This window comes from Aspergillus lucknowensis, assembly GCF_044049455.1.
Source record: "Aspergillus lucknowensis strain CBS 449.75 chromosome Unknown BJX67scaffold_61, whole genome shotgun sequence".
NCBI classification, from domain to species: Eukaryota; Fungi; Ascomycota; class Eurotiomycetes; order Eurotiales; family Aspergillaceae; genus Aspergillus; species Aspergillus lucknowensis.
In genome coordinates this window covers 124,641-143,268 of record NW_027263605.1, presented here as the reverse complement: position 1 = coordinate 143,268, position 18,628 = coordinate 124,641, and the positions used below count along the sequence as shown (strand labels likewise).

The 18,628-nt window shown below is 54.8% G+C and overlaps 7 protein-coding genes across 7 annotated transcripts; 2 read left to right on the top strand and 5 right to left on the bottom strand.

Moving 5' to 3' along the window:
* Window positions 1–152: 152 nt before the first annotated feature.
* On the bottom strand, window positions 153–1,231 carry BJX67DRAFT_289817 (uncharacterized protein). Its single transcript, XM_071026783.1, has one exon. It carries the CDS (start codon window positions 953–955, stop codon window positions 248–250), a length of 708 nt encoding a protein of 235 aa, XP_070881806.1. The 5' UTR covers window positions 956–1,231; the 3' UTR covers window positions 153–247.
* A 137-nt stretch (window positions 1,232–1,368) lies between these two features.
* Window positions 1,369–5,199, bottom strand: BJX67DRAFT_385300 (uncharacterized protein; the record flags this gene model as incomplete). The annotated part of the gene is made up of 1 exon (XM_071033830.1): window positions 1,369–5,199. One exon carries the CDS (start codon window positions 5,197–5,199, stop codon window positions 1,369–1,371), a length of 3,831 nt encoding a protein of 1,276 aa, XP_070881805.1.
* Window positions 5,200–6,642: 1,443 nt separating this feature from the next.
* BJX67DRAFT_289858 (alpha/beta fold hydrolase) lies at window positions 6,643–7,889 on the bottom strand. The gene has a single exon (XM_071026785.1). The coding sequence runs from the start codon at window positions 7,758–7,760 to the stop codon at window positions 6,891–6,893; it is 870 nt and encodes a 289-aa protein (XP_070881804.1). The 5' UTR covers window positions 7,761–7,889; the 3' UTR covers window positions 6,643–6,890.
* Window positions 7,890–8,385: 496 nt separating this feature from the next.
* On the top strand, window positions 8,386–9,351 carry BJX67DRAFT_375045 (aromatic alcohol reductase; the record flags this gene model as incomplete). The annotated part of the gene is made up of 1 exon (XM_071031640.1): window positions 8,386–9,351. One exon carries the CDS (start codon window positions 8,386–8,388, stop codon window positions 9,349–9,351), a length of 966 nt encoding a protein of 321 aa, XP_070881803.1.
* Window positions 9,352–9,572: 221 nt separating this feature from the next.
* On the top strand, window positions 9,573–10,813 carry BJX67DRAFT_289822 (oxygenase MpaB family protein). Its single transcript, XM_071026784.1, has one exon. The coding sequence runs from the start codon at window positions 9,794–9,796 to the stop codon at window positions 10,643–10,645; it is 852 nt and encodes a 283-aa protein (XP_070881802.1). The 5' UTR covers window positions 9,573–9,793; the 3' UTR covers window positions 10,646–10,813.
* A 949-nt stretch (window positions 10,814–11,762) lies between these two features.
* Window positions 11,763–14,280, bottom strand: BJX67DRAFT_391090 (pyridoxal phosphate-dependent transferase). Its single transcript, XM_071034718.1, has 3 exons — window positions 13,605–14,280; window positions 12,928–13,497; window positions 11,763–12,878 (listed from the first exon to the last, which is right to left on the bottom strand). The coding sequence occupies exons 1-3, from the start codon at window positions 13,691–13,693 to the stop codon at window positions 11,891–11,893; spliced, it is 1,647 nt and encodes a 548-aa protein (XP_070881801.1). The 5' UTR covers window positions 13,694–14,280; the 3' UTR covers window positions 11,763–11,890.
* Window positions 14,281–16,620: 2,340 nt separating this feature from the next.
* BJX67DRAFT_375042 (uncharacterized protein) lies at window positions 16,621–18,150 on the bottom strand (the record flags this gene model as incomplete). Its single annotated transcript, XM_071031639.1, has 7 exons — window positions 16,621–17,023; window positions 17,086–17,112; window positions 17,163–17,231; window positions 17,281–17,398; window positions 17,449–17,601; window positions 17,653–17,887; window positions 17,977–18,150. The coding sequence occupies 7 exons, from the start codon at window positions 18,148–18,150 to the stop codon at window positions 16,621–16,623; spliced, it is 1,179 nt and encodes a 392-aa protein (XP_070881800.1).
* Window positions 18,151–18,628: the final 478 nt, after the last annotated feature.

The window sequence follows — 18,628 nt, the reverse complement described above, 5'->3', positions numbered from 1 at the left end:
ATGAATTGGATTTCAGGGCTCGAGGAGCTCATTTTAATCGGCCTTCAAGGCTGCACTTGTGGGGAGAGCTTCACCAGACGGAGCTTGCCCCGTGTTGCTTACGGGAGGAAAGGACACCATTGTGTTTGTCTGAGGATTCCGCCATCATTCTTGTTGATTGAGACGGCCGGCTTCGGAAGCAAGTAGAAAAGGCCAGGAAGACTGGAATTACCACCGTAGAGCCCAGAAACACCGTGGACGGCGGCCCTCACGGCCCCTTTAGCGACACCATCTGCGCAAGCATCGCACTCCCCAGCGCAAGCCTCACAAACGCCTCATCGCCCACGATCTCTTCTCCAATCTTCACCTCCAGGTCCCAGAGCGAAAGCATATACGCCCAGAACGGCATATTCGACCTAGCCAGCGCCGTCCCCTTCTTGACCTGGTCCTCCGCATTGACCTTCACCTCCATCTTCCTCGCCCCGTCCCCCCGCGCCGCAGCGACAATCTCAATCGCAGCAGCAAACTCAGCGTCCTCAGCGAGCTTCGCCGGATCAACCTCGAACAGTCCCCTCCCTTTCCACTCCCCGTGCAGCCAGAGATAGTCCCTCCCCCGGTACGCGAACCGTCGCGGCTCCCACCGCCGCCCGTCCGGCCTCTCCGTCACACTCAAAAGCTGCCCGTCCCCGTCGTGGAACCGGTGCGTCATAACCCGTCCGATGTGCCCGTCCTCCTCGGGGTCCCGGACCACGATGCTCGCGATCTCCGTCGTCATGATAAGGACGTCGGGCGCAGTGGCGAGCTGCATCGTCGCGCGCGAGAAGATCCCCTCCCATGGCTTCGAGGCGCGCAGCACGTACACGGGTTCCCCCGTTTGAGTGTCCTTCGCCGTGCAGATGTATGTCGCTATTTTGTTGATGCGGTCTCGCTCCGTGCGGATCCGGCACTGGAAGGTTCGTGGTCCTGGCATCGGCATCGTGTGCTCTTCGCTGCCTCCTCGCCCTCCGCGTGTTCATGGGGATCGCTGAATCAAGACACCGAGCTTTCTCACCTGCATGCGGAATCGGCATAGGCACTGACCACGATTGCGGGTGGCCTATGATGCTGAACAGCTGCGCCATGTGCGGGGTTTTGATCGGCGATAGGCCGGCGTGGACAGGGGGGGGAATTGGGCGCCGATATAAAGACGCGACCTCCCGCATTTGTCTCACTCTCTCTCTCGGACATCGCTTCGATAGACGCTACGGATGGCTCGACTCGAGAGAAAATCCAACAGTTCTATGCATTACGGTGACGATGATGCTATTTACTATGTTCGAATCTCACACGCGTAAATAAGCACGCAACCCAAAGCAACAAACCCAACGCAGCAAAAACCCCCCAAACCCCTTAGATCGGCTCGTCCCGCGGCTCAATCAGGATCTCGTTCATCGCGACATGTTCCGGCTGGCGCAGCGCGTAGACGATCGAGTTGGCCACGTCGTCCGGGTGCAGGATCTTCGCTCCCGACGGCTCTCCGTACTTCTTGATCGCCTCCGCGTCCGTTGACATTCCCAGGAGATCGGTCGCTGTGTTTCCCGGCTGCACCGCTGTCACGCGCAAGCCCTGTCCGGCCGTCTCCAAACGCAGCGACTGTAACGTGGCCTCCACGAAGAATTTGCTCGCGGAGTAGACTCCCAGACCAGGGAAGACTTTGCGACCGGCGTCAGACGAGATCGCCACGACGTGACCACTCCCGCGCGACAGCATCCCTGGTACCGTAGACGCCAGAGAGTTGAGAAGACCCTTGCAGTTGACGTCGACCGTACGCTCCCACTCATCCATCTTCACGTTGGCCATCATGGTGAAGTACATGACGCCTGCGCAGGCGACCAGGATATCTACCGGTCCGAGCTTATCGGTCGCTGTTTTCACGAGGCTCTCAACCTGCGCCTTATCCGTAACATCCGTCTTCTGTATAACGACCTTGTCCCCACAGCCAGAGAGCTTTGCTTGAAGAGCTTCCAGCGCCTCCAACCGGCGCGCACCGAGCGCGACATGGCAACCCTCTCTAGCCAAAGCGGTCGCAACAGCAGCGCCAATGCCTGAGGAGGCACCCGTGATGACCGCGACCTTTCCACTAAGAGGACCTCGGCGGATGGGGCTTTCAGGCCTTTGCCGAGTAGGTGGCTTCCTGAGCCACCCTCGAGCGAACCAGTGTCGCGTGTATGTCTCGAGCAGGAACCGGTCGACTCTCGGTCGCTCAACGTCCCGCCGGATAGGCCGAGTAATGGAGTTGTCTAGGACCACAATACCACGCAGGAACTCAATTGTCGGCATACCACTGCGTAGGATGTCGACCGTAAACGCTCCATCACCACCCTTCTTGTTGCCGCGTTTCTGCGTCCACAGCACCACCCACTCATCCCATGCAAGTGGCTCCGTGGGATACCCGAGAGTATTTAGGTCCCGGAACACTGAGCTGGTGTCGACGGGATGTGGATCTCCGAGATGGTAGACTGTTTGGTCAGCTTGCGTCTGGTTCGCAAGGTGGATGATAGCTTTGCTGACGAAGTCAACTGGCGTCATCTCAGCGCGCCAGCCATCCACGTCCGGGTATTTTCCCAGCTTCACGGACTCAACGATTAATGCGGAGAGCAAATCCCATGCATTGGCCGCGCCTGTCTGACTGTGGCCACTGATGGTGCCTGCACGGTGAATTTTCACAGGCAGACCGCGACGGCCGGCCTCCAAAACCAGCTGCTCGGCTACCCACTTCGTCTGTCCATATCCATCCAGCAGCTTTGTCGGCACGTCATCTACATCCAGCATCGTGTCTTCGGACCACCCTTTCTCTCCGGATGGCGGCAATACCCCATTCGTCGACACGTACTGCACCGTTGCGTTACCGAGGCACGCCAGGCGCAAGATTTCCCGGGTTCCGCCCACGTTTGGAGCCCGCAGAGTGGCATACGGATATACCAGGTTGACTGTGGCTGCAGCGTGGACAATGACATCGACCCGTGTGGCTAACTCCTGGAAAGCTTCAGGCGAAAGGCCGAACCGCGATCGAGACAAGTTTCCGGGGAGAATATGAACTCGCTCCATGATCGAGTCATCCCAGAGCCCGAGGTCAAGAAGGTTCCGGCGGATGCGTGCTACACCACCAGGCTGGTCATCGTCCTCGGGTTCGGTAAATCGCACCAAACAGATGATCTGCGCAGAGGTACTCTCAACCAAGTCTTTAAGGAGGAATGCACCCAAGAAGCCAGTCACACCTGTTAAAAGCACCGTCTCCGCGTCAGTGAGCGAGCATATCTTCGCGCCCGATGGCTTGATGTCCTCTTCCAACGTGGCATCGGCCCGGAGTACCGCCGGTAGATCGGCCTGTACAGCAGCTGCATGGCCGTCCCTGACCGCTCGAACAGTATCCAGATGCCCTGTCAGGGTTGAATTATCAGCCAGGCGTGCAATCGGTACACGGAATCCGAACTTCCTCGACAGCCTCGAAGAGAGGTCTGCAATGGACAGAGAATGACCACCCAAGTCAAAGAAGTTGTCTTCTGGCTTTAGAACGGATTTGGGAACCTTGAGCGCGGCGGCCCACATCGTTGCAATATCTTCAATGCCAATCGGATCTGCCTTTTGTACATGTCCGTTGGCTCCGTTACCGTTCACGATGTCTCCCGTAGGAGGCGCGGGGAGGGCCTTGAGGTCTATCTTTCCGGACACTTCATGGGTTGGCAATTCCTCTAACGATACCCAAAGGGCGGGGATCATGTAATGTGCGAGGAATTGTGCAAGTGCCCGCCTCGCGCCCGGGCTATGGCCGGACGCATTGATCTCCACCACCGGGCGTTCCGCAGAATGGTCTGTGTCAGGCACGATGTACGCCACCAACTGTCGTTCCAGACCCTCGCCATGTGCCACCACAGCACACTGTCGCACAGCCAGGTGGTTCACAATATCGTTCTCAACCTTTCCGGGGACAACTGAGTAACCACGCAGCTTGATCATAGCGCCCACGCGGCCGGTAATCTCCAGAAGACCCGAGGGGAGCATACGCGCCTGATCTCCCGTGCGGTACATGAGAGAACCCGGCGTCGGATTGAATTTATTGGGGACAAAAGCTTTCGCAGTCGTCTCGGGGCGGTTGATGTACCCCCTGGCTAACAGCGCACCGCCAACGCAGAGTTCTCCGCTAGTCCCCATCTCCACCGCTTCGCCCTGCTCATTGACGATGTACGCGTGCTTAGGGTCCAACGGGGGCCCAACAGGGCAGTACTGGGATTCGTCATCCAACATCTCTCGAATATCGCCGCAAGCAATCTCGTGCGTCTCGCAGGCGCTGTAACAGTTGAGTAAGCGGGTATTTGGAAGCGCTCTCATCGCACGGCGTGCCAAATCCGTCGTGACCACCTCACCGTTCAGCCACAATGTACGCAACTCTGGTAGACGCGCACCGATGTGGGGGTGGCGGGAGAGAATAGTCGCAAGGAGAGTGGGTGTCATGAGTGTTTCTGTGATGTGCTTCGAAGCAAGAAGGTCAACGAGAGCAGCAGGGTCATAACTAACATCATCGGGAACAGCCACCACAGCCGCTCCACGCAGTAGTGGACGCAGAATTTCCCAGATGAAAAACACATTGCAGGCGACTCTATCACCAGGGCGAAGATCTTGGACGCCGAAACGGAGGTTGTATGATAGGACCGGAGCGCGATGGGGGTTTGCAATGCCTTTCGGCTTACCAGTGGTGCCGGAAGAATATGACACAAAGGCCAGTCGGTCCAAGTCGTCTTCCGCCGGTAAGGGCGCTGGCTCGATGGTGTGGCCATTGGTCTCAGTGGCGTCTCTGTCGAGGGTGATCACGGGTACGCCGCACTTGATTTTGCCTGTCTCGGCTCGGTGTGTCACGACAACTGCTGGGGTGGCATCTTCAAGCACGTCGGCCAGCAAATCTGGCGGGTACGCCAGCTCCAGGACGAGAAAGGCACCCCCCGCACGCAGGGCAGCCAGACAGGCGATCACATAGTGAGCACTGCGCGGGAGCAACACACCGACCAAGCTATCTCGGCTCACGCCATAGCTACGCAGACGCTTTGATAACGTCTCAACTTCCTTGTCGAGCTCCGCATATGTGTATGTGGTCTTGTCGTCCTCCAAGGCAAGGGCATCGGGCGTGGTACGGACCTGTTGGGTAAAAAGAGCCGAGAGATCCTTCGTGATGTCAATGACAGCCATGTTCGAATATCAAGGTCGAAAGCGAAGCTGGAGTCGCTCGCGATTAACAGGGGAAGAAGCGGAGGTGCACGACAAACGGCGAGGAAGCTGGTTTTTATGGTCAACAAGGGAACGGCTGGGATGTGGGATGGAGGAGGTCATTGGCAGCCTCACAGTCAGTCAGTCAACAGGAAAAAAAGAAGCCGCTCGGAAGAAGCAACGAGGGACGAAGGTGGGTTTGAGAGGAGAGAGAAGCAAAAGCCGGCTGCATTCCAGAGGAGACCGCCGATAACACCTCCCTCGTTGTTATCACCAGTGGGGGTTCACATGTATTTTTTTTCTTTTCTTTCTTTTTCCATTCTCTCAGTATCTAACCGGTTCTTGACTAGCTCCAGGCCACGGCATTAGCGGCCTTAGGCTCTGGTGCTTCGATACCGAATCACAGCCTCCATCGACGCCATCTCCTCCAAAAGCGCTGTATCAACTTCTCGCGTCCTCGAAGGTGATCTCCAGTGATGAGATCATTGCTATAAATATTGTTGTCCTGAGTACCTAACATTGGTTGTTCCTATGGGACTGATGCTTTTTCGACCTTGGACCTGGTCCTCTCAAGTTGTGGTCCACCCCCACCAGTTACCTCAGCCAAGCCGCTTGCACCCAGCGACGAGAGACCTGGCCAAAGCTGTCAAAAAAGCGCAATATTTTTGCTTCTCCGGGATCCTCCTCTCGTTGAACTCATCTGACCTTTAAATCACGACAGCGCCCCAGGATATGGCGCCATCTGCAGCCCTGTAGCTCAACAAGAGCTCAATCGTCCATGGACAGGGCGATGCAAAGCGATGCAAAGCGATGCAAAGCGACGACGAGCGACGAAGAGCGACGAAGAGCAATGAAGAGAAGGGTATGGGTAATCCCCCCGCATCTCCCAATGGAACTCTCTCCGTCTCTGATCTTATCAACGCCCAGGGCAGTCCCTGTCATTCTAGAACCACGCCGAAGGAGGCAAAACCAGCTGGATCCAATGGCCCCAAAGGCGGCAACAATGTCCCGAGATTGGCGCCCAACAACGTTGTACTTGGCCTAGCGCAGGCGAACCCTGGACGATTTCCTGGTTCTGGGCGATTCTGGTGGATCTTAGCGCAGTCACATGACTCCCATCTCTCCTTCAACCACTGCCCTGGTATGGAGTGTTACCCGTTTGGTCCTGTGCGAATAGCTTCACTTTGACCCATTTAATCCCTGTCGCCACATTTCGTATCCACGTAAGCGAGTGGGATGAGATCCTCAATCCAGTGTCTGTGATGATCAAGGCAACCAACCATGAAAGCCCCGCCGTGCCACCCAGCTCAGGCCCCGCGAGTTAAAAAAACCGCATCAGGTGCCGGACACGGCTGAGTCTCTGTGCAGCACATCCATTTAGAGAAGTCGTGCCAGAGAAAGAATTTTCACTCTCCCTGCTGGGGGAATTCCTCACGGGCATCGCGGTAGTCGCGGGAATCGAGTGCGGAGCACCGAATACATATCCCGTGAGAGTTTGGGAGGATGTCCCAAAAGGGCTTACAGACGGTACTTTTGGATATTGATAACCTAACAGGAGACTCCTTATTGTTCAAATTCCCAACTACCAAAGGCTAACATTGTGTTACTTGATAGGCTTGTTGCGGCAAAGAACGGCGTCACAACACAGCGTAGCCATCCAAACTCATTGCACCTCAAATTCCGTTCTTGCCCAGAAAGTCCAAAATCAGCAGGCCAATCTCCTCAGTCTCAGACTCAACCGCAAAATGGCCCGCATCCAGGAGATGAACCTCCGCGTTGGGTGAATCGCGCTTGAAAGCCTCTGCGCCCGGGGCGATGAAGATCTGATCATTCTTGCCCCAAACCGCAAGCACCGGCACCTGGGACTTCCTAAAGTATTCCTGGAACTTGGGATACAGCAGAAGATTGGTCTGGTAATCCCAGAACAGGTCAATCTGGATATCCGCATTCCCCGGTCGCTGAAGAAGTGCATAGTCAAGGGTGTATGACTCGGGCGCTATAACGCGGGAACTCTGCGTTCCTTCTTCATACTGCCATTTCGTCGCTTCGAGGCTGAGGAGGCCCTTCGTTAGCTTGGAGCGCACGTTGCTGTCGTTGTTACTGTTCCAGAGCTCGCGGACCTGGTCCCAGAACTCGCCAAGCCCCTCCTCATATGCATTGCCATTCTGAGTGATGATGGCCTGCACGGCGTCGGGTCGCTGGAGAGCCAATCGGAGACCGGTCGGTGCTCCATAGTCGAAGATGTAGACGGAGAATCTCGTGACGGATAGAGTTTCGAGAAAGTCGAAGACAACGGTCGCGAGGTTGTCGAATGTATACTGGAATCCGGCGGGGACTTCGGTGAACCCAAAGCCGGGAAGGTCTGGCGCGAGGACGCGGTACTTGGTCGCAAGGATTGGGATGAGATTGCGATACTGATGCGACGACGATGGGAAGCCGTGGAGGAGGAGGATCACCGGTGCAGTCTTGGGGCCAGCTTCTCGATAGAAGACTTTCGCCTTGGTGGTTGGTAAGTCCAGATTTCGCAATTGAACACGCGACATGGTGATGCTTGATTGATTCTGTGTGATCTAAGTAGGTCGATGAATGGGTAGATTGATGGACTGGCCATCGACAGTGGGACGAGGCAGGTTATATGCTGTCCTCTCTGGCAACTGAATATTCGCGACGCAAGATTTGTCACATCTTTGAGATCAGTTTGCACCTGGTTTTGATGCCGTTTGCAAACAAGCTTGGTGTTGTTGATGTCTTCGACGCCTGTGGCGCGCCATCCGTCCAATCAGTCACTCGCTGTACTGTGTGATGAGTGGTGATGCGTCATCGCCAGACTGGGAAGTCAGATGCTTAGCAATCGAAGAGCAGCATGAGTTAACCTCAGATTCAAGCAAACTGATTCGACAAACACTCCGTATAAAATTTAGAGTGCTGAGAAATTGGATAGCTATTTGGAATATCATGTTTGATCTGTCTGCAGAGTGGACAAACTCAGCGCCACCAAGTACGATCTCCCATCCCGGAATTTTCTCCAGCTGGATTCTCCCGAGAGGCTCCAAAAGTCGCCGAGCGGAGATCCGCTTATCAACCATCGCACCAAGCATAAATACGCAGTCTGTCAATACTCCGGTGTATACATTCAGTCCTATATTCAGCCCTACATCCAGGATCAACATGACAACTAGAAACATCCTTGTCCTCGGCGCTGGAGAACTAGGCACACAAGTCCTTGTCTCCCTCGCCCAACATCCAAACAGGAACATCACAACTTCAACCTTAATCTCCGCCCTCCTCCGCCCAACAACACTCACCTCCACGAATCCCCAGAAAACGAAAGAACTCGATCTCCTCCGCGAGCACGGCATCACTCTAATACCGGGGGACATTACAAACGACCCCATCCCGACCCTCGTCTCCATATTCTCAAACTACGACACAATAATAAGCTGCACCGGCTTCACCGCCGGACCAGGAACACAGCTGAAAGTCGCCCAGGCCGTCCTCGCCGCAAAGGTCCAGAGGTACATCCCTTGGCAATTCGGCGTCGACTACGACGTCATCGGCCGAGGGTCCGGACAGGATCTCTTCGATGAGCAGCTTGATGTGCGCGACCTCCTCCGGTCCCAGGAAACGACGAAATGGGTGATTATTTCGACGGGGATGTTTACGAGTTTTCTATTTGAGGAGTCGTTTGGGGTTGTGGATTTCGCTAACGGGGTTGTCACGGCGCTGGGGTCCTGGGGGAATCGGGTTACTGTGACGAGTCCGGAGGATATTGGGCGGGTTACGGCGGAGGTTGTGCTTGGTTCTCATTCTCATTCTGAGGATGAGGAGGAGCAGGACGCCTTTGGCGATAAACCCATCTTTATCGCTGGGGATACGTTGTCGTATGCGCAGCTGGCGGAGTTGGTGGAGCGGGTTACTGGGAGGCAGTTTGAGAGGAGGCTTAGGACTGTGCAGGCTGCGCGGGAGGATCTGGCAAAGGACCCCGGGAATGCACTGTTCAAGTATGAGATTGTCTTTGGGGAGGGACGGGGGGTTGCGTGGGATGTGAATGAGACATGGAATTATCAACAGGGGATGAAGGCGCAGACGGCGGAGGAGTGGGCGAGGGAGCATCTGGATATACGTGCAAAGTAGATTACTATACTCTAAGTGCTCAGCGTGTGATGATATCTGCTGCTCTCTCAGCCACCAGGAGACTATGGGATGTGAAAAAGAGCTCCAGCCTTGGGGCTCGTACAAAGGCAGGGGTTCCATTACGATAGCGGATCTGGGCTTGAGGGACCGATGTTTGCATGGAAGGGTTCCTCGTGTGAAGGGAGAGATTGATGGCGGTTCCTGGATTTCCCCGCATCGGCTGGAGAAAAAAGTTGAAGATTCACATGTCATGAATCGAATTTCTGACTCGCTCTCGCCCCTCCACGATCTCCAATTTCCATCCACGCCAATAACATTCATAACTTCAGGTCAGCAGATCGTAATGGCGGCCTCGGTCCGTCGATGCCGTTCTCTTCAAATTAAAGGGATCATAAAAGACATTACGCGCCTTCTTTGATGAGATGTCCACCGTACAACCAAGATGACCGAAAAAGAATCTCTCAAGGCGAAGGACATCAGCATCTACCCCACCATCGCTGAACCCAAAGCCCTCCGCGACGTCGTCGAAAACGACATCTACCTGCTCGGCGGCCAAGTCGCCATCCTCTGCCAGTTCGCACACCCAGCGCTCGCAAAGGGAAGCTACAAGCATTCTTCCTTCGCCGAGCGAATCCCGCAGCGCCTGCGGAATACCGCGCGGTTCCTGAACGTCGCGGTGTGTGGGACGGAAGAGGAAAAGAAGGCGATTTTCAGTGTTATCCATCGATACCACTCCCGCGTAAAGGGGGACGATTATACAGCCGACGACCCGGAACTGCATAAATGGACGGCCGCGACGCTCTTTGTCTCTATTATCTTTGTGCGCGAGACATTCTTTGGGCGGATGGACCGGGCCGAGATGGAGAATTTACTGCGCGAGAGTGCCGTCTTTGGGACCTCGCTGCGCATGCCGCCGGAGATGTGGCCGAAGACTCTGGAGGAATTCTGGGAGTACTGGGATTATAATATCGCCACGCTGGAGGTGACGGATATGGCAAGGAGCCTGGCGAAGGATTTGCTATACCCACGGAATTTGCCGATGGGTATGGCGTGGACGCTCCCGCTGGCACGAATCCTGACGGTGAACTGGCTACCGGAGAGGTTGAGGAGGGAGTATAATCTCTACCCTACGCTGGCGAGTCAAGCGGCGTACTTGGCTATTGTGGCGTGGACGAGGACGGTGTATCCTGTTCTTCCGGTGGCGCTGAGAGGGAGACGCCATCAGATCTATATGGAGGATTTGAAGAAGGCTGTCGAGAGGATTAATCAGACCGGCCATTGGGGTGGCGTTTGATCATCTTTTCTAATAACTGGGCTTTATCTTACGACTACCTATTATGATTGCGCTATAGAATTCACATCTATATCAGGCTTCTCCTTCTCAGAGCCTCCACCGCTCGAGGATTTCCGAGGCCGGCGGAAGGGCAGATGAACGGGGAGAGAACACATCCAACAGACATAAGCTCTGCAAGATTCGCAACATGCAGGAGAACGGGGAGACTAAGAAGCATCAGGGTAATGCCGGTTTGACGAAGGCAGTAACAGTCAATGGTATGCGATAATGGCCGCCTGTCCATGGGAGAAGATACAGTCCATGTGATGAAGGAATTCTCCTGCAACACAAGTCTATCAGGACAAGCAAAAGCAGTAGTTGGAGTGCAAAGTCTCAGACAAGACCACCCCCATTGCAAAACACAGGCGGTTCAGAGACGGCTCTCGCTTTCTTGAATTCACAGCATTCGGCCGGGACGTTTGTTGAGCTGAAGCTGAACTTGAAGAGCGAGCCTGTTTGACGGTGGACAGAAGAATATTCCGAGGACCTCGGGACCTCACCCGTGGACACCACCGCGCCTTCCCAAAGTAGGTACAAGTGATGCTTGCAGGCGAGAGGTCACTCCTTCCTCACAAGCCTCGCTTTTGGATTACTAAGCTGTGTAGCTACCTTATCGTGGTCATGTGACCCAGGGCAGACAACACGGACGGCCTTCCCCAGACTGCCATCCTCCCACCATGCCAGTTGCAAATTCTGTGCTTTCATTCTACGTCTTTCTTGCTGATACTGCTCAGTATAGCGTCATGCAGAGGAAGAGTCCCGGTCACTAAATCTGTCTTTGAACTCCGCCTGCGATGCTGGGCTCTCTCCCTGTATTCGACGCGAAGCCAGGCACTTCTCGTGTCTGGAAACTTCGTCCCCAGCTTGGAATCCCTGAAATCCAAGTTTGGAACGACTTGTGCGGTGCACGGACATCATGTGAGGCTGCTGCCCTTGCAACGGTTCGGTTGATCATGTCTGTCTCGTATCAGTGACCGAGACGCCAACGCACCCGAGTCAACGTCTCTCGGCAAACTCTAAAATATTCACTTTGAGAGCAAGATCACGACATTGTTGCAGAGATTACGCCATGACTGAGTTGTCAGGCAAGAACTGGCGCAGTGGATGGAGGATTGTTGTTGAGGGATACATAATTAAGGTCTGCACCGTTCCCTGTTACATTTCCTATATCTGATTATTACCACTGACCAGGTAGCTACCTCGCACTCAACACAAAATCCGCCGCATTCGGCTAAAAAATCCCTTCACCATGCTTCCCAAGGATGGGCCCGGCCTACTTCTTCCCGCATTTGTCATCTCTATAGAACATTCAGACTCGCGAGGTTTCTCCGAACATGACGCACTGATGTCCCAATCGATGTACCTTCGGCTCAACCACTCGACAAACCCATCGATATCCGCCTTGGTGCTCATCGCCCCTAAACTGACCCGCACGATCCCAGTAGTTTGCCCATACACCTCTTGTATTGGGTTTGAGCATCGATGTCCGGCCTTCCAGGCCGCTTTCATATCTTCCATCTGTACCCAGCCTAGGTACGCCATGCCTCCGGGGTTGCAGACGCTTCCGCTGCGGAGATATATCCTCTCGTTGTCCGCTTCACGCTCGACGTCTGCGTATCCATGGATGTTTCCCGATGGGTCAAGGACGGACAGAGCGATGATCGGCCCTTGAAGAGACGGATTCCCAAATCCATGTTGCTCCGAGCCGGTGTAGATCCGGCAGAGGGGATTTTTGTTGGAGTGGCGAAGGGAAGCTAATTGTCTATATAATTGCGCACTCAAGAATGCGCAGTGAGAAGAAATGTCGCTCATGCTCCGGAATAGGCGGCGATGAGTTGAGATGGCGTGCGATATTGCCGCGATTGAGTGGAAGTTCAGTGTCCCATCTTCCAGCGCGTCATGTAAGGAATCCGTTTTGAGGGCATGCCAGGCATTCCGGTTGAGTGAAGGAGAGTTAATGACCATGTCGACAGTTCCTCCACCAAAATACCGTCGTTGCTGAAGAGCGCCAGCTGCAGCCTTGCGTACGATCAAACAACCGACATCAGGAAATCCGAATATCTTGTACAGCGAGACGGCAGTGAAGTCAGGAGCGGATTCGGCATCCGAGAGATCCAAGGGGGAGGTAGAGGCAAGAGCAGCGGCATCCCATAGGGTATACGTATCTCTGTGGTTTCTACGGATTCTTCCCGCCCTACACAAGTCAGTAAATGCAGTAGGGCCTGAGAGGCCTAAGTGCTCACCATGTTCGAGGGGTACGCCGACCGGTCATATTACTCTGGCCAGGATAAGCGAAGAGGGTAGCAGCCTTTGGGTTGTAACTTCTTTGTTCAATCCAGCTTTCTACAGCAGAGTCACCCAGCAAACAGAGGCTTCCCCTGCTAGCTATCTCCCGCAGCCCAACTAGGCTTGTGTGTGAGTCCTGGTGGTAGACGTAATGAAAGCCGCGCCTGAGGAGGAGAGACGCCTGGCGTGACGGTGTAGAGTGCGACATGCACTCGCCCACGAGCTTGATGGAAGCTGTGGCGTTTGCTGTGAAAATAATGTCGAAACCGCTAGGATCCGCTCCGAAGAACCGGAGAAGCTGTACCCGAATCTCGTCTACACGAGCACCAGATATCCGAGACGGTGTGTTGTCGGAATGAGGATTGCCATACAGGTTGGCTTGCAGATCACTGGCATATGACTGAATCATGGACCGAGCATATACCGTTGATCCAGCATGGTCGAGGTAAATCACGTCCTCGAGGCTGGGATATTCTTCATGTCGGAGTTGTTCAACGCTTCCGTTGTATCGGGGGGTTGCGTTGTGCCTGTCACCCGGCAATCCTTTCGTGACTGGCATATCAATGTTTGAGTTGCTCGACATTTTCAAAGGTAGGAAAATCGTTCGACGATTGGGCTTTGTGACAAAGGCTACTCATCACGGTCGTGGAACCCCGGACGGTCCTGGTATTTAATCCGGCCCCCCCCCCCCCTGCGCCGCACCTGCGTCCACGCCAATGTCATGTTGGCTGATTCTGCGTTCTCCAAAAGAGCACCATCTTGCAGCCCAGTCAGACGTCATCTTCGGTCTATGAGGATTCGTATTGGCTTCATGCATGATAGTGCGCTGTGCCGAGAGAGTTTCTCAGCAGCTGAAGCCGTCCCAAGAACCGCTTTTTCACGAGAACATCCTGGTTCATATGCTGGTTCCACATCTGGCCGGGCCACATTCAAATCCAGTGGAGCGGGTTGCATGGATGCCCTCCAGATCGACCAGGCAATTCACCAACTGTTGCACCCAGGCTCCAACCGGCCGGATAGAGGGCCCATTTCTTGGACACCACTGGGAGAACCAAGTGTGCACTACTTGGCAAGGACACCCTACTCTGTCAAAAGGCCAGGGACTCTTACCCCTCGCATGTTCTCCCGAGTTGAGCAAGGGGCAGAGTGATTCTACCTTCCTCAGTTTGTCAACATGTGCGAAGCGTTCGTTCGCCGCCTGGTTACTTTACAGCCAGCCTTGATTGAACTGGGGTTCCCCAAAAAAACGGGATCAGTATTCCTTGGTGGCACTCTGACGTGGCTAGGTCCGGACTAACGCCAACGTTTGGTAGCCCGTGGAGGCGAAACAGGCGAGCATGTCAGGTTGATGCGTTAGTGGAGTGGGCCAAAATGTAGCCCTTTCTCACTGAGCAGGCTACTGGGGCCGCCGGCAAGCAATGATAGAGCGCTGCCATCCTCTCTGCCGGATGCACCGGCAGCTAGATAGCAAGAAAGAAGAGCCGAATGTCATCCACACAGAGCCAAGTCGGGACGATGGAATGGTTCGCATGCAAAAATTACACTTAGACGCATTCTTGGGTGCTTGACAGCGGCGAATTTCCGTTTCCTTGTCGTGTGTGCAGCTGGCTGCATAAGCAGCCAGCCAGGTCCCCACGTCAAAGCCGTTGTTGGCGCTGCGCAGTAGGCGACTGGACATCAGACATGGAACCAGGGAATGGCATCACCAATATCTGAATATACTCCGACTCCGGTAAGCTGGGTCATCTTCGTCTATCAGCTCCAAGTGTGTCGCACAAGATCGTCGAGGATTGCGACTGGAGCAGAAGATAAAAGAACCATCCCCTCTGTGCGGGGCTGCGACTCTCGACCCGAAGCCATGCTTTCGGCCATGCATGGATCGTAACATTGAGAGCGAATGATCTGCGTCCATTGTATCTATTGTACTGGCCTGGCCAGGTCTTCTTCCTTCGGCCGCACAATCGAAGGATTCAGCGGATGACTGGAGATGAGGCTGTTGTGCCGCAGACCTCGATCCTCGACTCGAGTCAGCTTACGGATGTTGGAACAGACTTATCAGCTGATTGGAACCTGGGGTGCAGAACAATGTGTATCACCACTGGCGTCTGACTTCTGATTTGAATTATTTCAGGAGTCTTCTTTGAAGCATTCTTCGCAACCGGATGGAAAGGACGTGCGGGGCAAACAGACCTCCACGGATGGTTCGTGTCGCTGGGCGATCTGGCAGGCGATCCGTTCCGGTGGAGCGAAGGAGCGCAGGAGCCAGCTGAACAACTCGTCAAGAGATAGGAAATAATCTTGGAACCCGACCTCGGGAATACCTCTGCGCTCCCCATCGAAAAAAGGAAGACACTGGAAATCTTGTGGCAGGATGTCGAAGGGTGCCGAGGACGTCACCAGTTAACGCTCCATGACGGGACGGGCTGATGAACAATGAAGACTCAGCCCTGGAGACCAACACTTCCCCAACAGCCACTTTCCCGAGCTATCAGCGAGCGCGCACAGCCTTCTTCCCGCTCTCGCTCCAGTTCCTCAGCGTTGGAAGCCCATATCCCCCTGCGCGTTGTCCTCCCTGGCACGGCGAGCTGCAAAATCTTGTCTATGGAGAAATTTCCACCGCATGGTGTGGACGCCATTGAGCGGGTCGCACCGGTCATTCCGAAATGAGGTTATTTGGGGGTAAAGTCAGCGCATGAATCCCTTTTCCTCCAACTTTGGCAGGGAGATGTGCTCGTTGATCCGGACCTTTCAACACGAGCCGCATGTCCAGACAGTTGGCGCGGCCAGGCCGAAGATGGCGTGCGTGTGCTTCGAGACTCCGCAAATCCGAGGCCATCATTAATTCCAACCCTCCATTTTGGCGTTTCATCCCTTAGGCCTTGGTCGAAAGAAGATTAGCGGTGCTTGGAGAGATTTGAAGAGACCAATTCTGTGAGAGCCCTGAAGGCGGCTAAACTCTGGATTCTCGGGCATCAATTCATTTCAAGGAGAGATCCTTCACTAAATATGGCACAGGGGCCAGAAATGGGGGCCAGCGCGCCCCTGAGTGTCGGGGCTGAGAGCACCCTGGGCACGATTCCTGCTCAGGCCCATCACTCCACACGGCAGGCAAACAGACTCGCCAGAATCGACGATTGAGTGACCTCAGCTACCCGGGCGTTTGCAAATCATGCGGGATCATCGATGGGTTCAAGTCGATCGAGCCGAAGATGCCGCCGCATTGGACAACCTCCCCAATGTCTTGGTGAAAGTAATATGTGAGTGTGACGCCGTTGCCTGTCTGCTGGCGAGGGTGCTCCCAGTCTGGAAACATCATCGGTCTGAAGGCAGGGGAGTGTTACACAGAGAGATCGAGTTGGCATTCGACAATTGCAAAGTCGTCGCTGCTGACCTGTCAGCGCATGCTGATATATATCTGGCCCCCGTCAGGTGTCCAGACCCCCAGTCTGTTTCGCAATAATGTCTTCCCTCGGCGTGGTGTCCGCTACGCGACACGGAGAGTCAGCAGAGCAGCGGTACGTAAACAGAGCACCGTTCGCATCATTACTCATTACATATACAGTTCTATAGCAGCGTAGATCTAAGTACAGTCCCTCCTGTCTCCGGGTATAGTCATCAAATGAATAGAAATTACAGACACAGCCAGACCGTCATATCCGGTCTTCCACCATCCGCCGCGGCCCAATCCCCGACGGCCCCATCTCACTGCTCTCCTCAGAATGCACAATCACCTCTGTAGTCTGCACAATCCGCGCATTTATAGGGCTTGCTCGTCGGTGCGCGGCGAGGTTCTCTTCGCTGCCGCCGTCGGAGCCAGAGAGCGATGGGTGGTTCGCGTGGATCTGGACGTGGTATTTCTGGTCCTCGGGGTCCTGCCTGCTGCGATGAATCGTGTTCAGGACGTGACTCGAAGGGCCGTAGTAGGCGTCGCCGGTGCGTTTGCGACTGCGGGAGCCGTAGCCTGTTAGGGCGCGGGTGCTGCCGATTACGCTCTTGACGAGGGGTTTGATGGTTGGGAAGCAGGCTGCGATGATTCCAACGTTGAGTTCGACGCTAAAGGGACCACGTATTAGCCTTGGGACAGGATGGGAAGGCGAAAAAAAGAGGGGCCTCACTCATTCCAAATGTGATAATCCGCATTACTGGAGTGGTTAGTCGCTTGCTTTGCTAGAGGAACAAGGGCAAGGCATACCGGTTCACCTCTGGCTGCTTGAAAACCTGGCCCTGGTAAACGGCCTTGACGATTGCGGCTGCACAGGCACTGTCATCTCTTAGCCGGGTAATACGAGTAAGGCCTCTTCACTACTTACAAGTATCCCAGACTTAAGATGCACATAAGAGAGGCCTTGGTCCGACGGTTGACCTGGATGTTGTAGAACATGAACACGGGCAGCGTGGCGTAGAGAAAGTCCGTGATGATGTTGATGGCTGGCTGTGTCAGTGGGAAGTTTTCTGGTGAAGAGAATGGACGTCCATACCACTGTTGAATCGCCCAATCTTCAGGTATGTCCCCGTTCCATAGCACTTTGTCCCCTCCTTCCCTTGAAGCGAGAAGTCCCATGCAGCCTGAACAGGGAGACACTGGAAGATCAGCGTACCCAGGGAGGCAAGGGTGAACAGAACAAGGAATACTGCGGACGTCAGCCCGCGGCCGTGCTCCAGAGGGAAAGTGGCAAGCATACCAATTGACCCGATGATGAAGATCTTTAGCCACTTCTTCTGCGCGGTGAAACGGAGGAGGAAAAAGCCGATGGAGATCTTGACGAGACTGATGCCAGCCACGATGACGATGGCATGCCACCAGAACCACCGCGCAAGTTCCCCGTTGTCGTTGTTGTAGGAGATTGCGGCGCTGTACTGGCCCAACCCATGCTTGGTTTCGCGGACGAAGAAGCCCAGGACAGTCGCTGCGCAGGCCTAATGGAGCGGGATATCAGCAGGCAGAACGACGGGAGTGAATGACAGGCCTCCCCTGCCAGGGAGACGGGGGTTGCGAATCCACCTACGAGGCAAACGACCATGATGGCGTCTTCGGTGTAGAAGCGCCGCAAGACGAAGATCCGCACATAACACCTCAAGAGCACCATGAGACCCGAAATCCCCGTTAATGCGCCCACTATGGCGAGAATTCGAGGGGCATTGGTTGAGAAGTCGATCTCCTCTGGGTCGAGAGGAGGCATGGATTGTCGGGTTACCAACACTGCCATTGTCGCCGCATGGGTTGGGTTGTGAGGATGGACGACCAGCAGAGAGTGAAACAGAAGCCAAGGGTTCCAAAAGGAGGGGTATATCAAGACGCCGCGACAGATCCTTCTTTATACGGGCCCAGGGTTCATGTCTGGTGGCCACAAAAGACCGCAGGACAAGACACTCCGCGCAGATCGTGCAGGAAACGGCGTTAGGGTTCACTGGAGTTAAGTTTTTTCTGGAAATTCTCGAGGCCGGTCCTCGCGACTATGCCTGAAGAGAGGAAAGGTCAGGGTGCAGCATGCAGGGAGTCCTGGACGCTTCGAGAATGGAGATCGTCTGGATTTGAGTTTGTGACGAGACTCGCAGCGTGAGAAACACGCACCGCCGACCTGGTTAGGAATCACTTTAGAGAGACCACGACAAACCCGGGTCAACATCGCATGGTGGCTCTTCTTCCGGAATCCCTGT